Here is a 13,853-nt window from a genome sequence, read left to right as displayed (position 1 = left end):
CTTTCCTGGAAGCAAGCAAGATGCGGGAGACACCCTCTGACAGACCCAAAGAGGCAAAGTCTACGCTCTCAACATCCAGGCCGTGAGAGCCAGAGACTGGAGGTTGGGATGCAGAAGCGCCCCTTCGTCCTGTGTGATAGTCGGAAAACACTCCAATCTCCACGGTTCTTCGGAGGACAACTCCAGAAGAAGAGGGAACCAGATCTGACGCGGCCAAAAAGGAGCAATCAGGATCATGGTGCCTCGGTCTTGCTTGAGTTTCAACAAAGTCCTCCCCACCAGAGGTATGGGAGGATAAGCCTACAGCAGACCTTCCCCCCAGTCCAGGAGGAAGGCATCCGATGCCAGTCTGCCGTGGGCCTGAAGCCTGGAACAGAACTGAAAGACTTTGTGGTTGGCTCGAGATGCAAAGAGATCTACCAAGGAGGTGCCCCACACCTGGAAGATCTGGCGCACTACTCGGGAATTGAGCGACCACTCGTGAGGTTGCATAATCCTGCTCAACCTGTCGGCCAGACTGTTGTTTACGCCTGCCAGATATGTGGCTTGGAGCACCATGCCTTGACGGCGAGCCCACAGCCACATGCTGACGGCTTCCTGACACAGGGGGGCGAGATCCGGTGCCCCCCTGCTTGTTGATGTAATACATGGCAACCTGGTTGTCTGAATTTGGATAATTTGGTGGGACAGCCAATCTCTGAAAGCCTTCAGAGCGTTCCAGACCGCTCGTAACTCCAGAAGATTGATCTGCAGATCGCGTTCCTGGAGGGACCAGCTTCCCTGGGTGTGAAGCCCATCGACATGAGCTCCCCACCCCAGGAGAGACGCATCCGTAGTCAGCACTTTTTGTGGCTGAGGAATTTGGAAAGGACGTCCCAGAGTCAAATTGGACCAAATCGTCCACCAATACAGGGATATGAGAAAACTCGTGGACAGGTGGATCACGTCTTCTAGATCCCCAGCAGCCTGAAACCACTGGGAAGCTAGGGTCCATTGAGCAGATCGCATGTGAAGGCGGGCCATAGGAGTCACATGAACTGTGGAGGCCATGTGGCCCAACAATCTCAACATCTGCCGAGCTGTGATCTGCTGGGACGCTCGCACCCGCGAGACGAGGGACAACAAGTTGTTGGCTCTCGCCTCTGGGAGATAGGCACGAGCCGTCCGAGAATCCAGCTCCTATGAATTCGAGTCTCTGTACTGGGAGAAGATGGGACTTTGGGTAATTTATCACAAACCCCAGTAGCTCCAGGAGGCGAATAGTCATCTGCATGGACTGTAGAGCTCCTGCCTCGGATGTGTCCTTCACCAGCCAATCGTCGAGATAGGGGAACACGTGTACTCCCAACCTGCGAAGCGCCGCTGCTACTACAGCCAAGCACTTTGTGAACACTCTGGGCGCAGGGGCGAGCCCAAAGGGTAGCACACAGTACTGGAAGTGACGTGTGCCCAGCTGAAATCGCAGATGTGCGTGTAGGCGTCCTTCAAGTCCAGAGAGCATAGCCAATCGTTTTCCTGAATCATGGGGAGAAGGGTGCCCAGGGAAAGCATCCTGAACTTTTCCTTGACCAGATATTTGTTCAGGGCCCTTAGTTCTAGGATGGGACGCATCCCCCCTGTTTTCTTTTCCACAAGGAAGTACCTGGAATAGAATCCCAGCCCTTCTTGCCCGGATGGCACGGGCTCGACCGCATTGGCGTTGAGAAGGGCGGAGAGTTCCTCTGCAAGTACCTGCTTGTGTTGGAAGCTGTAAGACTGAGCTCCCGGTGGGCAATTTGGAGGTTTGGAGGCCAAACCTCGTGTATCCTTGCCGGACTATTTGGAGAACCCACTGGTCGGAGGTTATGAGAGGCCACCTTTGGTGAAAAACTTTCAACCTCCCCCCGACCGGCAGGTCACCCGGCACTGACACGTTGATGTCGGCTATGCTCTGCTGGAGCCAGTCAAAAGCTCGCCCCTTGCTTTTGCTGGGGAGCCAAGGGGCCTTGCTGAGGCGCACGCTGCTGATGAGAGCAAGTGCGCTGGGGCTTAGCCTGGGCTGCAGGCTGTCGAGAAGGAGGATTGTACCTACGCTTACCAGAAGAGTAGGGAACAGTCTTCCTTCCCCCATAAAAACGTCTACCTGTGGAGGTAGAAGCTGAAGGCTGCCAGCGGGAGAACTTGTCGAAAGCGGTATCCCGCTGGTGGAGCTGCTCTACCACCTGTTCGACCTTCTCTCCAAAAATATTGTCCGCACGGCAAGGCGAGTCCGCAATCCGCTGCTGGATCCTATTTGCCAGGTCGGAGGCACGCAGCCATGAGAGTCTGCGCATCACCACACCTTGAGCAGCGGCCCTGGGCGCAACATCAAAGGTGTCATACATCCCTCTGGCCAGGAATTTTCTGCACGCCTTCAGCTGCCTGACCACCTCCTGAAATGGCTTGGCTTGCTCAGGAGGGAGCTTGTCCACCAAGCCCGCCAACTGCCGCACATTGTTCCGCATGTGTATGCTCGTGTAGAGCTGGTAAGACTGAATTTTGGCCACGAGCATAGAGGAATGGTAGGCCTTCCTCCCAAAGGAGTCTAAGGTTCTAGAGTCTTTGCCCGGGGGCGCCGAAGCATGCTCCCTAGAACTCTTAGCCTTCTTTAGGGCCAGATCCACAACTCCAGAGTCGTGAGGCAACTGAGTGCGCATCAGCTCTGGGTCCCCATGGATCCGGTACTGGGACTCGATCTTCTTGGGAATGTGGGGATTACTTAGAGGCTTGGTCCAGTTCGCCAGCAATGTCTTTTATAGGACATGATGCATGGGTACTGTGGACGCTTCCTTAGGTGGAGAAGGATAGTCCAGGAGCTCAAACATTTCAGCCCTGGGCTCGTCCTCCACAACCACTGGGAAGGGGATGGCCGTAGACATCTCCCGGACAAAGGCCGCAAAAGACAGACTCTCGGGAGGAGAAAGCTGCCTTTCAGGGGAGGGAGTGGGATCAGAAGGAAGGCCATCAGACTCCTCGTCAGAGAAATACCTCATGTCCTCCTCCTCCTCCCACGAGGCCTCACCATCGGTATCAGACACAAGTTCATGAACCTGTGTCTAAAGCCGTGCCCGGCTTGACTCCGCTCACACCGTGGCCGTGTTTCCACGTCGAGAGGTAGACTCCCTCGCCCGCACCGGCGAAGCTCCCTCCGCCGACGTCGTCGGGGAGCCTTCCTGGGAGGCGACCGCAGTCGGTACCACAAGCGGCACCGATGTCGGAGACCTCACCCCGGGAAAGGGGCCAGCTGGCGCCTCACTCGACGGTACCGTAGGCGCAAGCACCCCCGGTACCGGAGGGGAAGGGCGCAACAGCTCTCCCAGGATCTCTGGAAGAACGGCCCGGAGGGTGGCTGTGGAGAAAGACATGGAAGCCGATGCAGGCGTCGAAGTCAGAGTCTGTTCCGGGCTGTCCAAGGTGGAGCGCATCGACACCTCCTGAACAGAGGGTGAGCGGTCCTCCCGGTGCCGATGCCTACTAGGTGCCGACTCCCTCTGCGACCCAGAGCTCTCGGTACTGATGCGGGAAGGAGACCGGTGTCTATGCTTCTTTGACTTTTTCAAACGAAGCATGTCTCCGGAACTTCCCGGTACCGAGGAGGACGTAGAATCCAACCGTCGCTTCCTCGGGGCCGAGGCCGAAGAAGGTCGGTCTCGGGGGGGGCTGTACCGCAGGAGCCCTCAGGGTAGGGGGAGACCCACCCGAAGGCTCACCGCCACCAGCAGGGGAACGGACAGCCCTCACCTGCACTCCAGTCGAAGCACCACCGTCCGACGACATCAGCACTAGTGGAGGTCCCGGTACCACCGACGCCGACGCAGCCTTCCAATGTCTCGGTACCGACGATGCAGAGGGTCGATGCCTCGATGCAGTCGATACAGTCGATGCCGAGGTCTTGACACTGACGACGTCGATGCACTCGATACTCCCGGTGCTGTTGTCGACGAAGAGCCCGAGAACAACACGTTCCACTGGGCCAATCTCGCTACCTGAGTCCTTTTTTGTAAAAGGGCGCAAAGACTACAGGCCTGCGGGCGGTGCCCAGCCCCCAGACACTGAAGACACGACGCGTGCCTATCAGTGAGCGAGATTACCCGGGCGCACTGGGTGCACTTCTTGAAGCCGCTGGGAGACTTCGACGACATGGGCGGAAAAATCACACCGGCGAAATCAAAACTTGTAATTGCGGTAAGGCACCAACAAGAGGGAGAGAAAAAACTCGACCCGAGGCCTCAAAAGGGCCTACCCCAAAAACGAAAGGAAATACGGGAAGGGGAAAAAGACCGAAAAGGCCTCTCTCCAAAATTCCCCTTTTTTTTTTTTTTTTTAAACTAGCGAAAAGTCAAAAAGACGCGCGAGGGTCAACTTAAGGGGCGCGAACGGCGCAAACACGACCGTACCGAGCGCGGACAAAAGACTGACGAACACGAGCCGGTTCGGGCGGGAAGACGGCCGCGCATGCGCGGTGCACATGGGCGCGCGAGGACTAGCAAAGGCCTTTGCTAGTGAAGTTTCCGATTGGAGGGGCTGCCGTGGACGTCACCCATCAGTGAGAACAAGCAGCCTGCTTGTCCTCGGAGAAAAAGATGTAAAATATTATGGGGGTCTTTTACTAAGGTGTGCAAGCGTTTTAGCTCTCGCTAAAAACACTAGAGCATTTTAGTAAAAGACTCCCTATGGCACTCCTTAGCCATGCAGAACTTTCAAAATGGCTTGTTAATCTTAAGGTCCTTGTTTGTTCTAGTACAACATCAGAAGACTTCCTAGTGGGGCTTTGTGCTACATGGGGTCTATTTACAAAAATGTGCCCATTCTTCTTGCAGATTGTCAGAAAATGTGACAAAATGCATTCACGTGTGTTCTTGCTCAATAGACCCCATTAATCTTAATGAAGCCTACTGATCAATAATGTGTTGGCACAGGTTCATAAACAGGGCCCCCAAGCTGGGAGGCCCCAAACACATATGTATCCAAGCAGCTGTTGAGTCACAATGAGTTAAGTTATTTGTTGCAGTTTACCTTACAAAGGGAAAATTGTGCCTTACCTGGTAATTTTCTTTCCATTAATCGCAACAGATGAGTCCTTGAAGAGCGGGTTATGTCCCATCTACCAGCAGGTGGAGACAGAGGATAAAGGATGAAGTCTGCCCATAAGGCAGTTCTTGCCTCAGCCAGCCAGTATTGCACTAACAAAGCAGCAAGATAGCCCCAGAACCTACTTCTTATCACGACATGGAAAACGGGTGATTCATCCTCCAAACAAACTGTAGAATAAGTTCGGCCCACTGCGGAAAGTACAGACACCCTGAAGGGAGCATCCGTCCTGGCCACAATAGCCACACAATAACGCTCTGAAAGGTGTGCAACAAAGACCATGTCTCCAAACAGCAGATCCCTTCCAGGAAAAGGCCTGCAACTCTACCCAAAATGTAGACATGGCCCACGTAGATTGCGCCCGCAGCAACAAAGCCAGAGACTTGCCTACCAACACATAAGCCAAAAACCCACCTCCTTAATCTAGTGCACAATAGTAGTCTTAGAAGGGGCTGCTCCTCTATTCACACACCCGTGAACAGAATGTCAAAACTTATTGGTGACTTCTAGGTAACGTAAAAGTACCCAACACACCTCAAAAGCTATGAGGCGTGAGAAATCTTTGCCACAATCGTCCTGCTGAAAGGAAGGCAGAAAAACAGGCTGGTTCACATGAAAGATAGAGACCACCTTAGGCAGAAAGGAGGGAACTGTCCTGGAAGTTACACCCGCCTCTGTGAAACAGAGGAAGGGATCCCTACAAGAGAGCACACAACTTCAAAATCCACCACGCCAACAATATGGTGACCAAAAAGAACGCCTTCAGCACGAGATCCTTCACAGTCGCCTTCCAAAGGAGTTCTCGGAACAAGGTTGAGAGTCCAGCCCGAACAAGGGACGTAGAACGGGGGGGGGGGGGGGGGGGGTTCAAAAACCACACTACATCCAGGTAAGCAGCCAAAGAGGAGTGAGAAAGATGCACCCTGAAGCATGACAAAGCTGCCACCTGAACCCACAGGGTGTTATATGCCAAGTCTTTTGTTGAACCCCTCCTGGAGGAATGCCCAATTCTGAGACAGAGAAGATTGTAAGGGTGAAGTTACCCGCACCGACATCACACCTCAAAGACTCTCCAGACACAAGAATAAGCCAGAGATGTGGACCACTTTCGAGCTTGAAGCAAAGCAGTGGCAACTGCTTCCAAATAACCCTCGCACCTCAGCTACAACCGATCAAGAGCCAGGTGGCACGACCAAAGGGAGATGGATCCTCCATGGGAATGGGACCCAGCACCAGCAACCCAGGAACCAGAAGCATCATGTCCATGTACCATTGTAATCCTGAGACACCGCAGACCACAGACTTTCAGAATGGTCACCATGAAGCCCAAGATCTGCACATAATCCCAAGCCGTGGGGCCGGGAGCTGAAGCGCACATAGTGACTGGAATTTCTCCCTCCAGAAGTCTGGAAGAAATGCTCTTCCCTGCCGAGTATCTAAGCGCATTCCCAAGTAGCCCAGAGACTGGGAACGAACTAGATGACACTTAGGGAGGTTGACAACCCACCCCAATCACTAGAGGATCTCGATCACCAGAGCCATCGCTTGACTATTCTCCACGGAAGAGGAGGCCCATAGTAAACAGTAATCATGTAAGGGCACACCCAGATACCTTCCTGCCGCAGGAACGCTACTACCACCATCATAGCCTTGGAAAAGGTGTAGCTGTGGCAAGACTGAATGGCATCACCTGGAACTGGAAGTGCCGCTACAGTGCCGCAAATCCCAAGAAGCGCCAATGAGAATACGCAAGTAGGTCTCCTTGAGGTCCAAGGAAGTAAGCAACTCCCTCAGCTGGACCGCCGCAATGACAGACCATAGGGTCTTCATATGAAAATGCATCACTCTCAGGAACTTGTTGACATGCTTGAGGATCCAGGGCCAGACAGTACGCGCTGCCCTTCTTCAGTACCAAAAATTAAATTGAGAAGTGGTCCAAACCTCTCTCCTGCTCAGATACTACTACTTGACATTTCTAAAGCGCTACTAGGGTTACGCAGCGCTGTACAATTTAACATAGAAGGACAGTCCCTGCTCAAAGGAGCTTACAATCTAAAGGATACCAGTGCAACTGCCCCCAAATCCACAAGATTCTGCAACATGGCTAGCACCACCTAACAGTTGCGTGGGGCTTTGCAAGAAGATTACAAGAAAATCTCACAACTGGAGTGGAAAATTCCAACTTGCATCCATCTCTGATAATGTCTAAGACCCACTGGTCTGACATGATTTTGGTCCAATCCTCAAAATAATCAGCAAGGGCACCCAATGATCATCCCCTGCGAAGAGTGGACCAGCGTCCCATCATTGCAAAGGGCAGGGGCCGGAAATGCTCTGGCTGACTTGAAGGAGTCCCTATGACAAGTCTGAAAGAGCTATCTGTGCTGGTACCTGGGCCTCTCAAAGGCTGGGGCCCTCCCAGGCCTGTACCATTGCACCTTAAGGCTTGATCGAGACAGCCCCAATCTAGCCAAAGAACAAGGTTTATCCTTTGTCAACTGCTGGAACTTAGGGTCCCCCAAATCCTTAACCAACCTCTACAGACCCTCGCCAAACAGAAGCCTATCCCAAAAGGGGAGCTTGATAAGGCACTGCTTGGAGGCTGCATCTGCCACCCAATGGCAGGGCCACAACAACTGCTGAGCAAAAATCGGCAAAGCCATCTGTTTCGCCAAAGCCCACAGAAGATCATAGAGAGAGTCATCCAGGTATGCCAGGCCCATCTCCAAGGAGGGCACCGTAAACACCATGGCTACTCCAGAATCCACTAGAGCGTCTGCCTGCTGAACCCAGCTCAGGCACGCCCTAGCCACATAGGAGCTGAGCACTGAAGCCTACAGTGATAAGGCCACCACCTCAAAGGAGAGTTTGAGAGAAGACTCCAGCTGCCTATTCCTGCACATCCTTGAGGGCAATGTTGCCCTCCACGGGTAACGTAATCTTTTCCATGACCACTGCCACAAGAGCATCCACCCTGGGGAGCTGAAGCTTATCCAATTCAACCTGTAATAAGGGATACAAATGCAACATGGCTCGAGAACCCGCATCCAGAGTGGACCACTGTGCAATAATGAGCTCCTGCATGGTCTCATAGACAGGAAAGGATGTAGGAGGCCTCTTATTACTGCCATCATAGGGTCTGTGGAAGCAGAAGACGAGGAGGCTGGAGGTGAAATGTGTAGCACCTCCAGAACTTGAATAATAAAGGAGGGCAATTCCTCTTTGTGAAACATCCGTACCACCATGGGATCATCCGCCTCCACTGCGGGAAGCTCCCCGCCATCAAATCCTCCGGCTCCAGGAACTACATCGAAGTAATCAACAGGTCACACTCTGAATGTGGCAAAGAGGCAGGCGCCCCCACCAAGGAATCCATGCATGGCCTTTTGAAGGATGCCTCAAGCCAGCAATAACTGCAAGTACGGCACTGGTCCCTCAGGGGGTATTGATCTCTTCAATAAGAAGCCCTGGTCCTGGTCCACCAGCAATCAAATTCAAGGGAAAATGGCACCTGACCCAAGCATAGCAGTAGAAGACCCCAAGAAACCCACCTAAGAAGGGCCCAAGGCCCAGAAACCTGAATCTGACTCAGCCACATGGGAATTCAAGGTGGCCTCCATTCCTGCAGCTGCTGCCTGTGCCTCAGAATAAGCCATGAAAGTTCCCCCTGCACAGGAAGCCAATGGTGCCAAATTCCTTAGTAAGTGACAGTCTAGACAGTGGGAGGCACAGAACACACAGCCCCGAAGCCAACTGGTGAGCAGAATAGCATGAACAGCTCTTCACTACTTCTGCTGACAAAAACACGCAGGCCCCGATGCTCAAAAGTAAATGGAGATGCTAGAGGCCATTAACGCCATACTAGCACCCACATTTACCTGTGCAGCATGTTCAGAGGCCCGGAGCACAGCAACAAATGAGCATACAGATGAACAGCCCAAGTGGCATGCTAATATATTCAAGCTCATGTAAATGAGGTCATTTTGTATTCCTCCCCAATGCTCAGAAAAGAGCACCTGAAACAAAACTGCCTTACCGCTGCAAAAAATAACACTAGGTCAGAGCAGGCATTAGGGTGCAAAATCTGCTCGTTTTGATTGCTTTTGGAAGGAGAAGGAAGCCCATGTTCAGACCCAAGCGAAAGCACACACTGGCATCTGTTTCCTGCATCTAAATTTAAAGCGTACATGATTTTTAAAAAATGTAAAACGCACAAAGTGAAAGCATGCATTGGTGTCTGTTTCCTGCGTCTAAATATAAGTGTCCAAGCTAAAAAAAAAATGTACACACATATTTAAGTCACAAAAAACAGGTGCCAACATGTACTTCACATTCGGGTTTGACCAGGCGCATGTGCACAGGAGCCAAGCTTACCACAGAACTCTTCTGTGCATGCGCCGACATCAAAGCACAATTCTCTCACTGAACTCCCTAATGCTCAATGCTATGAGCAAAACCCTATATTTACATCTCATTATCGTTGGGCATTAGGGTGTTGTTCTGCGCTGTTCTGGCGATATTTTTACAGCGCTATTCAGAAAAGCGCCAGAGTTTTGAGTATTGGGGACATAGCTAGGGAAAGCCGGCACACAGCAAGGGCCCCGACAGTTAAAAAAAAAAAAAAAAAAAAAAGTTAATTTTTATTGAAGATAACACAGTCTGATCAACATGATCTCCAGCTGTTTCATTATTTTTGTTTCAGTGCAATTTCCTCCCCCCTTCCCTAATCTCAACCTACCCATCACAGAGAGAGAGAGAGTACTGCCCTGCATCCCTGCCATACTAACCATGTTATCCATTGAAAGCAATACAAAATTTAAAGCAGTACTCACAATGCTGACCTTACCACCCTCATGTTTTGATTTCCCCAAGCTGGTTCTCAACAAGGCAGTGCCAAGGACAACGAAGAGCCCCCCTTCTCAGCAGGCAAACCACGGTGCCCAAAGGATGCACTGATTAAAATTTCCCTCTGCCTTACTCTATTTTTCATGAGGAAAAAGAAGTCCAGCTAGAAGTGAGTAGACAGGGGAGGGGAGAAGGGGACCTGGCACCACCAGGTGTACCCCCAAGACAACTGCCCAAACCGCCCAGCACCCCCAAGCTCAACCAGACTGGGAGACCCAGAAAGGGAGCAAACAACTAGATGAGTCCAGAAGAGCTGGGAGATCATCCACCAGCTGCTAGAGCTACAGGAATACTGGCTGAGGCAGAGTTCAGCCTTTATCCTCTACGTATCTCCACCTGCTGGTAGATGGACACAACCCACTCTTCAGGGACTCATCTGTTTCTAGATTTAATGGAAGAGGATAGATACCACCTTCTGGAACAATATACCGGATGTGACAGAAACCAAACTGTGACAGAATTCAAGCATACTTGGGACATATATAGATGAGAGCAGCAGGAACAACACTGGAGCTGTAGTTTCCACCCTTCACTCCCATGAAAGGAGAGAGACTAAATAAAAACTTCAGTCAAGGTGCTTCACTAAAAGATGTATACAAGTTCATGAACAGGTACAGCCTGGTTCCTTACCCTGAGAATCTCTCTGGAGATGTAGGCAATCCAATCTTCCTTCAAAGTATTCCCTTTTGTGTTCTTCACAAGATCCGTTATAGAACCTGCACCACAAAATTCCATAACGAGCTGCAAATCAAAAACCATGAAGAGAAATCAAATGTTAATAATAAAAATGTGACTCATTGGCACCAAGGACGCTGCTGACAATGAATATGATCCATAATTAGACACTAAAGTAAAAAAGAAATTGGAATGAATGAAAGGTAAGCATATTTTTAGGCACAACAGCCACGGAGCGGCTCAGTCCAAGTGAGGGCAGATGGAGGACATTTGTATTATCTATGTAAAACTGTTCTGTGACTGATCAGAATATTTATTTTATCGAAAGGATGATGTGCAGGAAATACTGGGCCTTTTTGGTAGTTGTCCCCACTTTTTGGAATAAGCTCCCATTAGAGTTGCATTCTGAAACTAACATCTGGCATTTTATAAAACAACTGAAGGCATTTCTATTTTCATGGGATTGATCTTACAGTGAATGGGGTGAAATGGGATGAGGGTTACGGCCCGAAATAGATGTGACTTACCGTTCATTTGTTTTATTATAATGAATTGTTTTTTTTTTATTAAGTTTCAAATTATTACAAATGAATATCAATTTGTAAGGTAATACAGAGAAACAGTTATAAGGCAATTGAAAATTAAAAGATAAATATATCTAAACATAATATTCTAACTCTTCCTTAGACCACATTTTTTTTTGGGGGGGGAGGGGGGGGGGGAGTGGATTTAGAAAACTTAAGGAGAGTTCAATAAGGCATATCATAGTTTAAACCATAATTGGCATAGTCCTGTTCTTTATCCCATCATTCTCTATTAGCTGATACAGTTGTTCCAGTCTGTCGGCTAGTTGGATTTTTAGAGTCCAGAAAAATTTTCAGCTGACTTGGCTCAAAAAACACACATTTAACACCTAATAAACGTATCACACATTTACAGGGATAAACTAATGTAAAAGTTGCTCCCAGATTTTTTACTTCTCTCAGAGTCAGGAATTGTTTTCTTCTTTGCTGGGTCACCTTGGTAACATCAGGATATACCCATATTTTTTGACCGCAGAATAGTGCAGCGGAATTTTTGAAGTATAGTTTCATAATCATATTTATGTCCTGCTCAAATACTAAGGATACTATCAAAGTCCCTCGATTGGATATTTCAACCATACAGTCAAATTCTGCAAATCAATATCATTTCTCTGTGGGACTACGTTCACCATATTTACTGGTTGAGAAGCCTCTCCACGCTTCTGAATAGTTGGAAGGCAATAAACTTTATTACAAGGGGGAATATCTTTAGGAGAAAGCTTCAGAGTCTCTTGTAAATATTTTTTTAAAGAAATCGTAGGGTGATAATGCTGGCGAAATTGGAAAGTTCAATAGTCTAAGTGTAAGACGTCGATTAAAGTTCTCAATTTGCTCTATTTTGCGAGATGTTAACATTTTATCTTTAACCAAGGTGTCCACAGTCAATTTCACTGTATTTACCTCCTCTTTTACCTGAGATACTTGATTTGTTACCTCTGTTTTAACTTTATTGAAGGATTCCGACATTGTAGACAGTTTACTCACTATTGTGGACATTTCTTTAGTTGATTTAGCCACCTCAGCTTGCCAAATAGCCGTCAGAGTAATCTCCTGTGGGGCTCCTTGCTCCAGTATACTTCCTTCTGCTGGTCCAGGGGAGGAACCGCCGAGCAAGCTCAAACTGTCGGCGTCTTCCGTCTCAGCTTGACCTGCTAACCCCGCCCTGAAACTCGCAGGACACGGAGGTCGCGTCAGCACTGGCGGCGATAGCGTGGTGTCAAGCCCCAAGAGAGACGTCGCTCCTTCGGCGTCGCTCAACACGGGGCTCGCCAAACCATGTTCCACCGGGAAGCTTCTCATGTAGCGGTCTAGGGTCTGCTGGATTGGAGACGAGGTAAGGGCGATCGGTGGTTGCCCTTTAATCGCCGCTTTCCGCTTAGTATAGGGCATTTCAACACAAGGAGAATAAAAGTGAGGTATTTCCAGCAGGCTCCCGAAATGCTCACGCAGCAAGCTAGGACGCCATCTTGCCACTCCCCCAATGAATTGTTTTTGTTGTGTTTCATTTTGCTGTAAACTGCTTTTTTTCTTTTTTTAACGCTTTAAAATTAAAAAAAAAAATCTGGTATAGTAATGTCTATTGAGACCTTATCTAAAGGTCAGCTCTTCAAAGGTTTATCTTCTGTCCTTTCTATTGTCTCAGGAAAATTTCTGGAAGAATCATCCCAAGATCTGCAGTGCACTCAAGTTATTTGTTTTAATACAGTGGCACTTCAATAGCAACCAAATCACCAACAGCAGGGCTTGGAACGTTCTCGCTGGTGCCCATACTAGCTGCATGGAATATGGCCCAGGGAGGTTAATTTATGTATTTCATAATACTTTACAATCAGCCATAGAGCTGCCACTGTCTCAATGGCTGTTTGACTGTACATTAAGGGGTATGTTTACTAAGACGCATTAGCGTTTTTAACGCGCCTTTAAAGTTAAGGCGCGTTAAACACTAATGCACCAATACATTCCTATAGGCACATTAGCATTAAACTTAAGCACATTAAAAACACTAACGCACCTATAGTATTTAAAATTATTTCAAATTTAGTTGATTGTACACACTATTTTATCTGAATATTGCACTATTTTATCTGAATATTGCACAATTTATGGAGGATTTTTAGACTCAATGAGCGTTACCTGAACCCAGTGAAGCACAGATTTAATGAGGATCTTTTAATTCTATATCTGTGCAGGGTTTCTGAGATACTTTTCCTCCATTTAATACATTATATTCAGAAAGTTCACTAATGTGTATACTAGAGATCTTTTTCGTTTGGTGTTGGACCTTTGTGATCTGTATTATCCTATTGTGATTGGAGTATTGTTATACTGCTAAACTCACCACTCACTCTGATCCTACAAATTCAAACCTTTAAAAATTGTGTTCATCACCTCTCTCCCAATAGTGAAAAGACAAGTGGCCACAGTGGTCCATGCCATGATAACATCATGACTAGACTACTGTAATGCCCTGTACGCTGGTCAAACCTAAAAGAGGCCACAGAGGAACATTAAGGCAGACTCAGAAGTCAAAGGAAGCAATGTTTTATTCAAAAATTGACAGGCCATGTTTTGGCTTATCGC

At 48.9% G+C, this 13,853-nt stretch overlaps 1 protein-coding gene across 6 annotated transcripts in view; it reads right to left on the bottom strand.

Annotated features, from left to right (window-relative positions):
* Positions 1–13,853, bottom strand: part of MAP4K4 (mitogen-activated protein kinase kinase kinase kinase 4) — a 400,740-nt gene that overhangs the window by 186,897 nt on the left and 199,990 nt on the right. For all 6 annotated transcript variants that reach the window (XM_030201435.1, XM_030201438.1, XM_030201437.1 and 3 more), the window contains exon 5: positions 10,645–10,755. In XM_030201435.1, the coding sequence (XP_030057295.1) occupies positions 10,645–10,755 (111 nt within the window). The remainder of the gene's footprint in view (positions 1–10,644; positions 10,756–13,853) is intronic.

This window comes from Microcaecilia unicolor, chromosome 4 (assembly GCF_901765095.1).
Source record: "Microcaecilia unicolor chromosome 4, aMicUni1.1, whole genome shotgun sequence".
Lineage (NCBI taxonomy): Eukaryota > Metazoa > Chordata > Amphibia > Gymnophiona > Siphonopidae > Microcaecilia > Microcaecilia unicolor.
The sequence above is the reverse complement of the archived record's forward strand: the minus strand, read 5'-3'. Positions and strand labels throughout refer to the sequence as shown.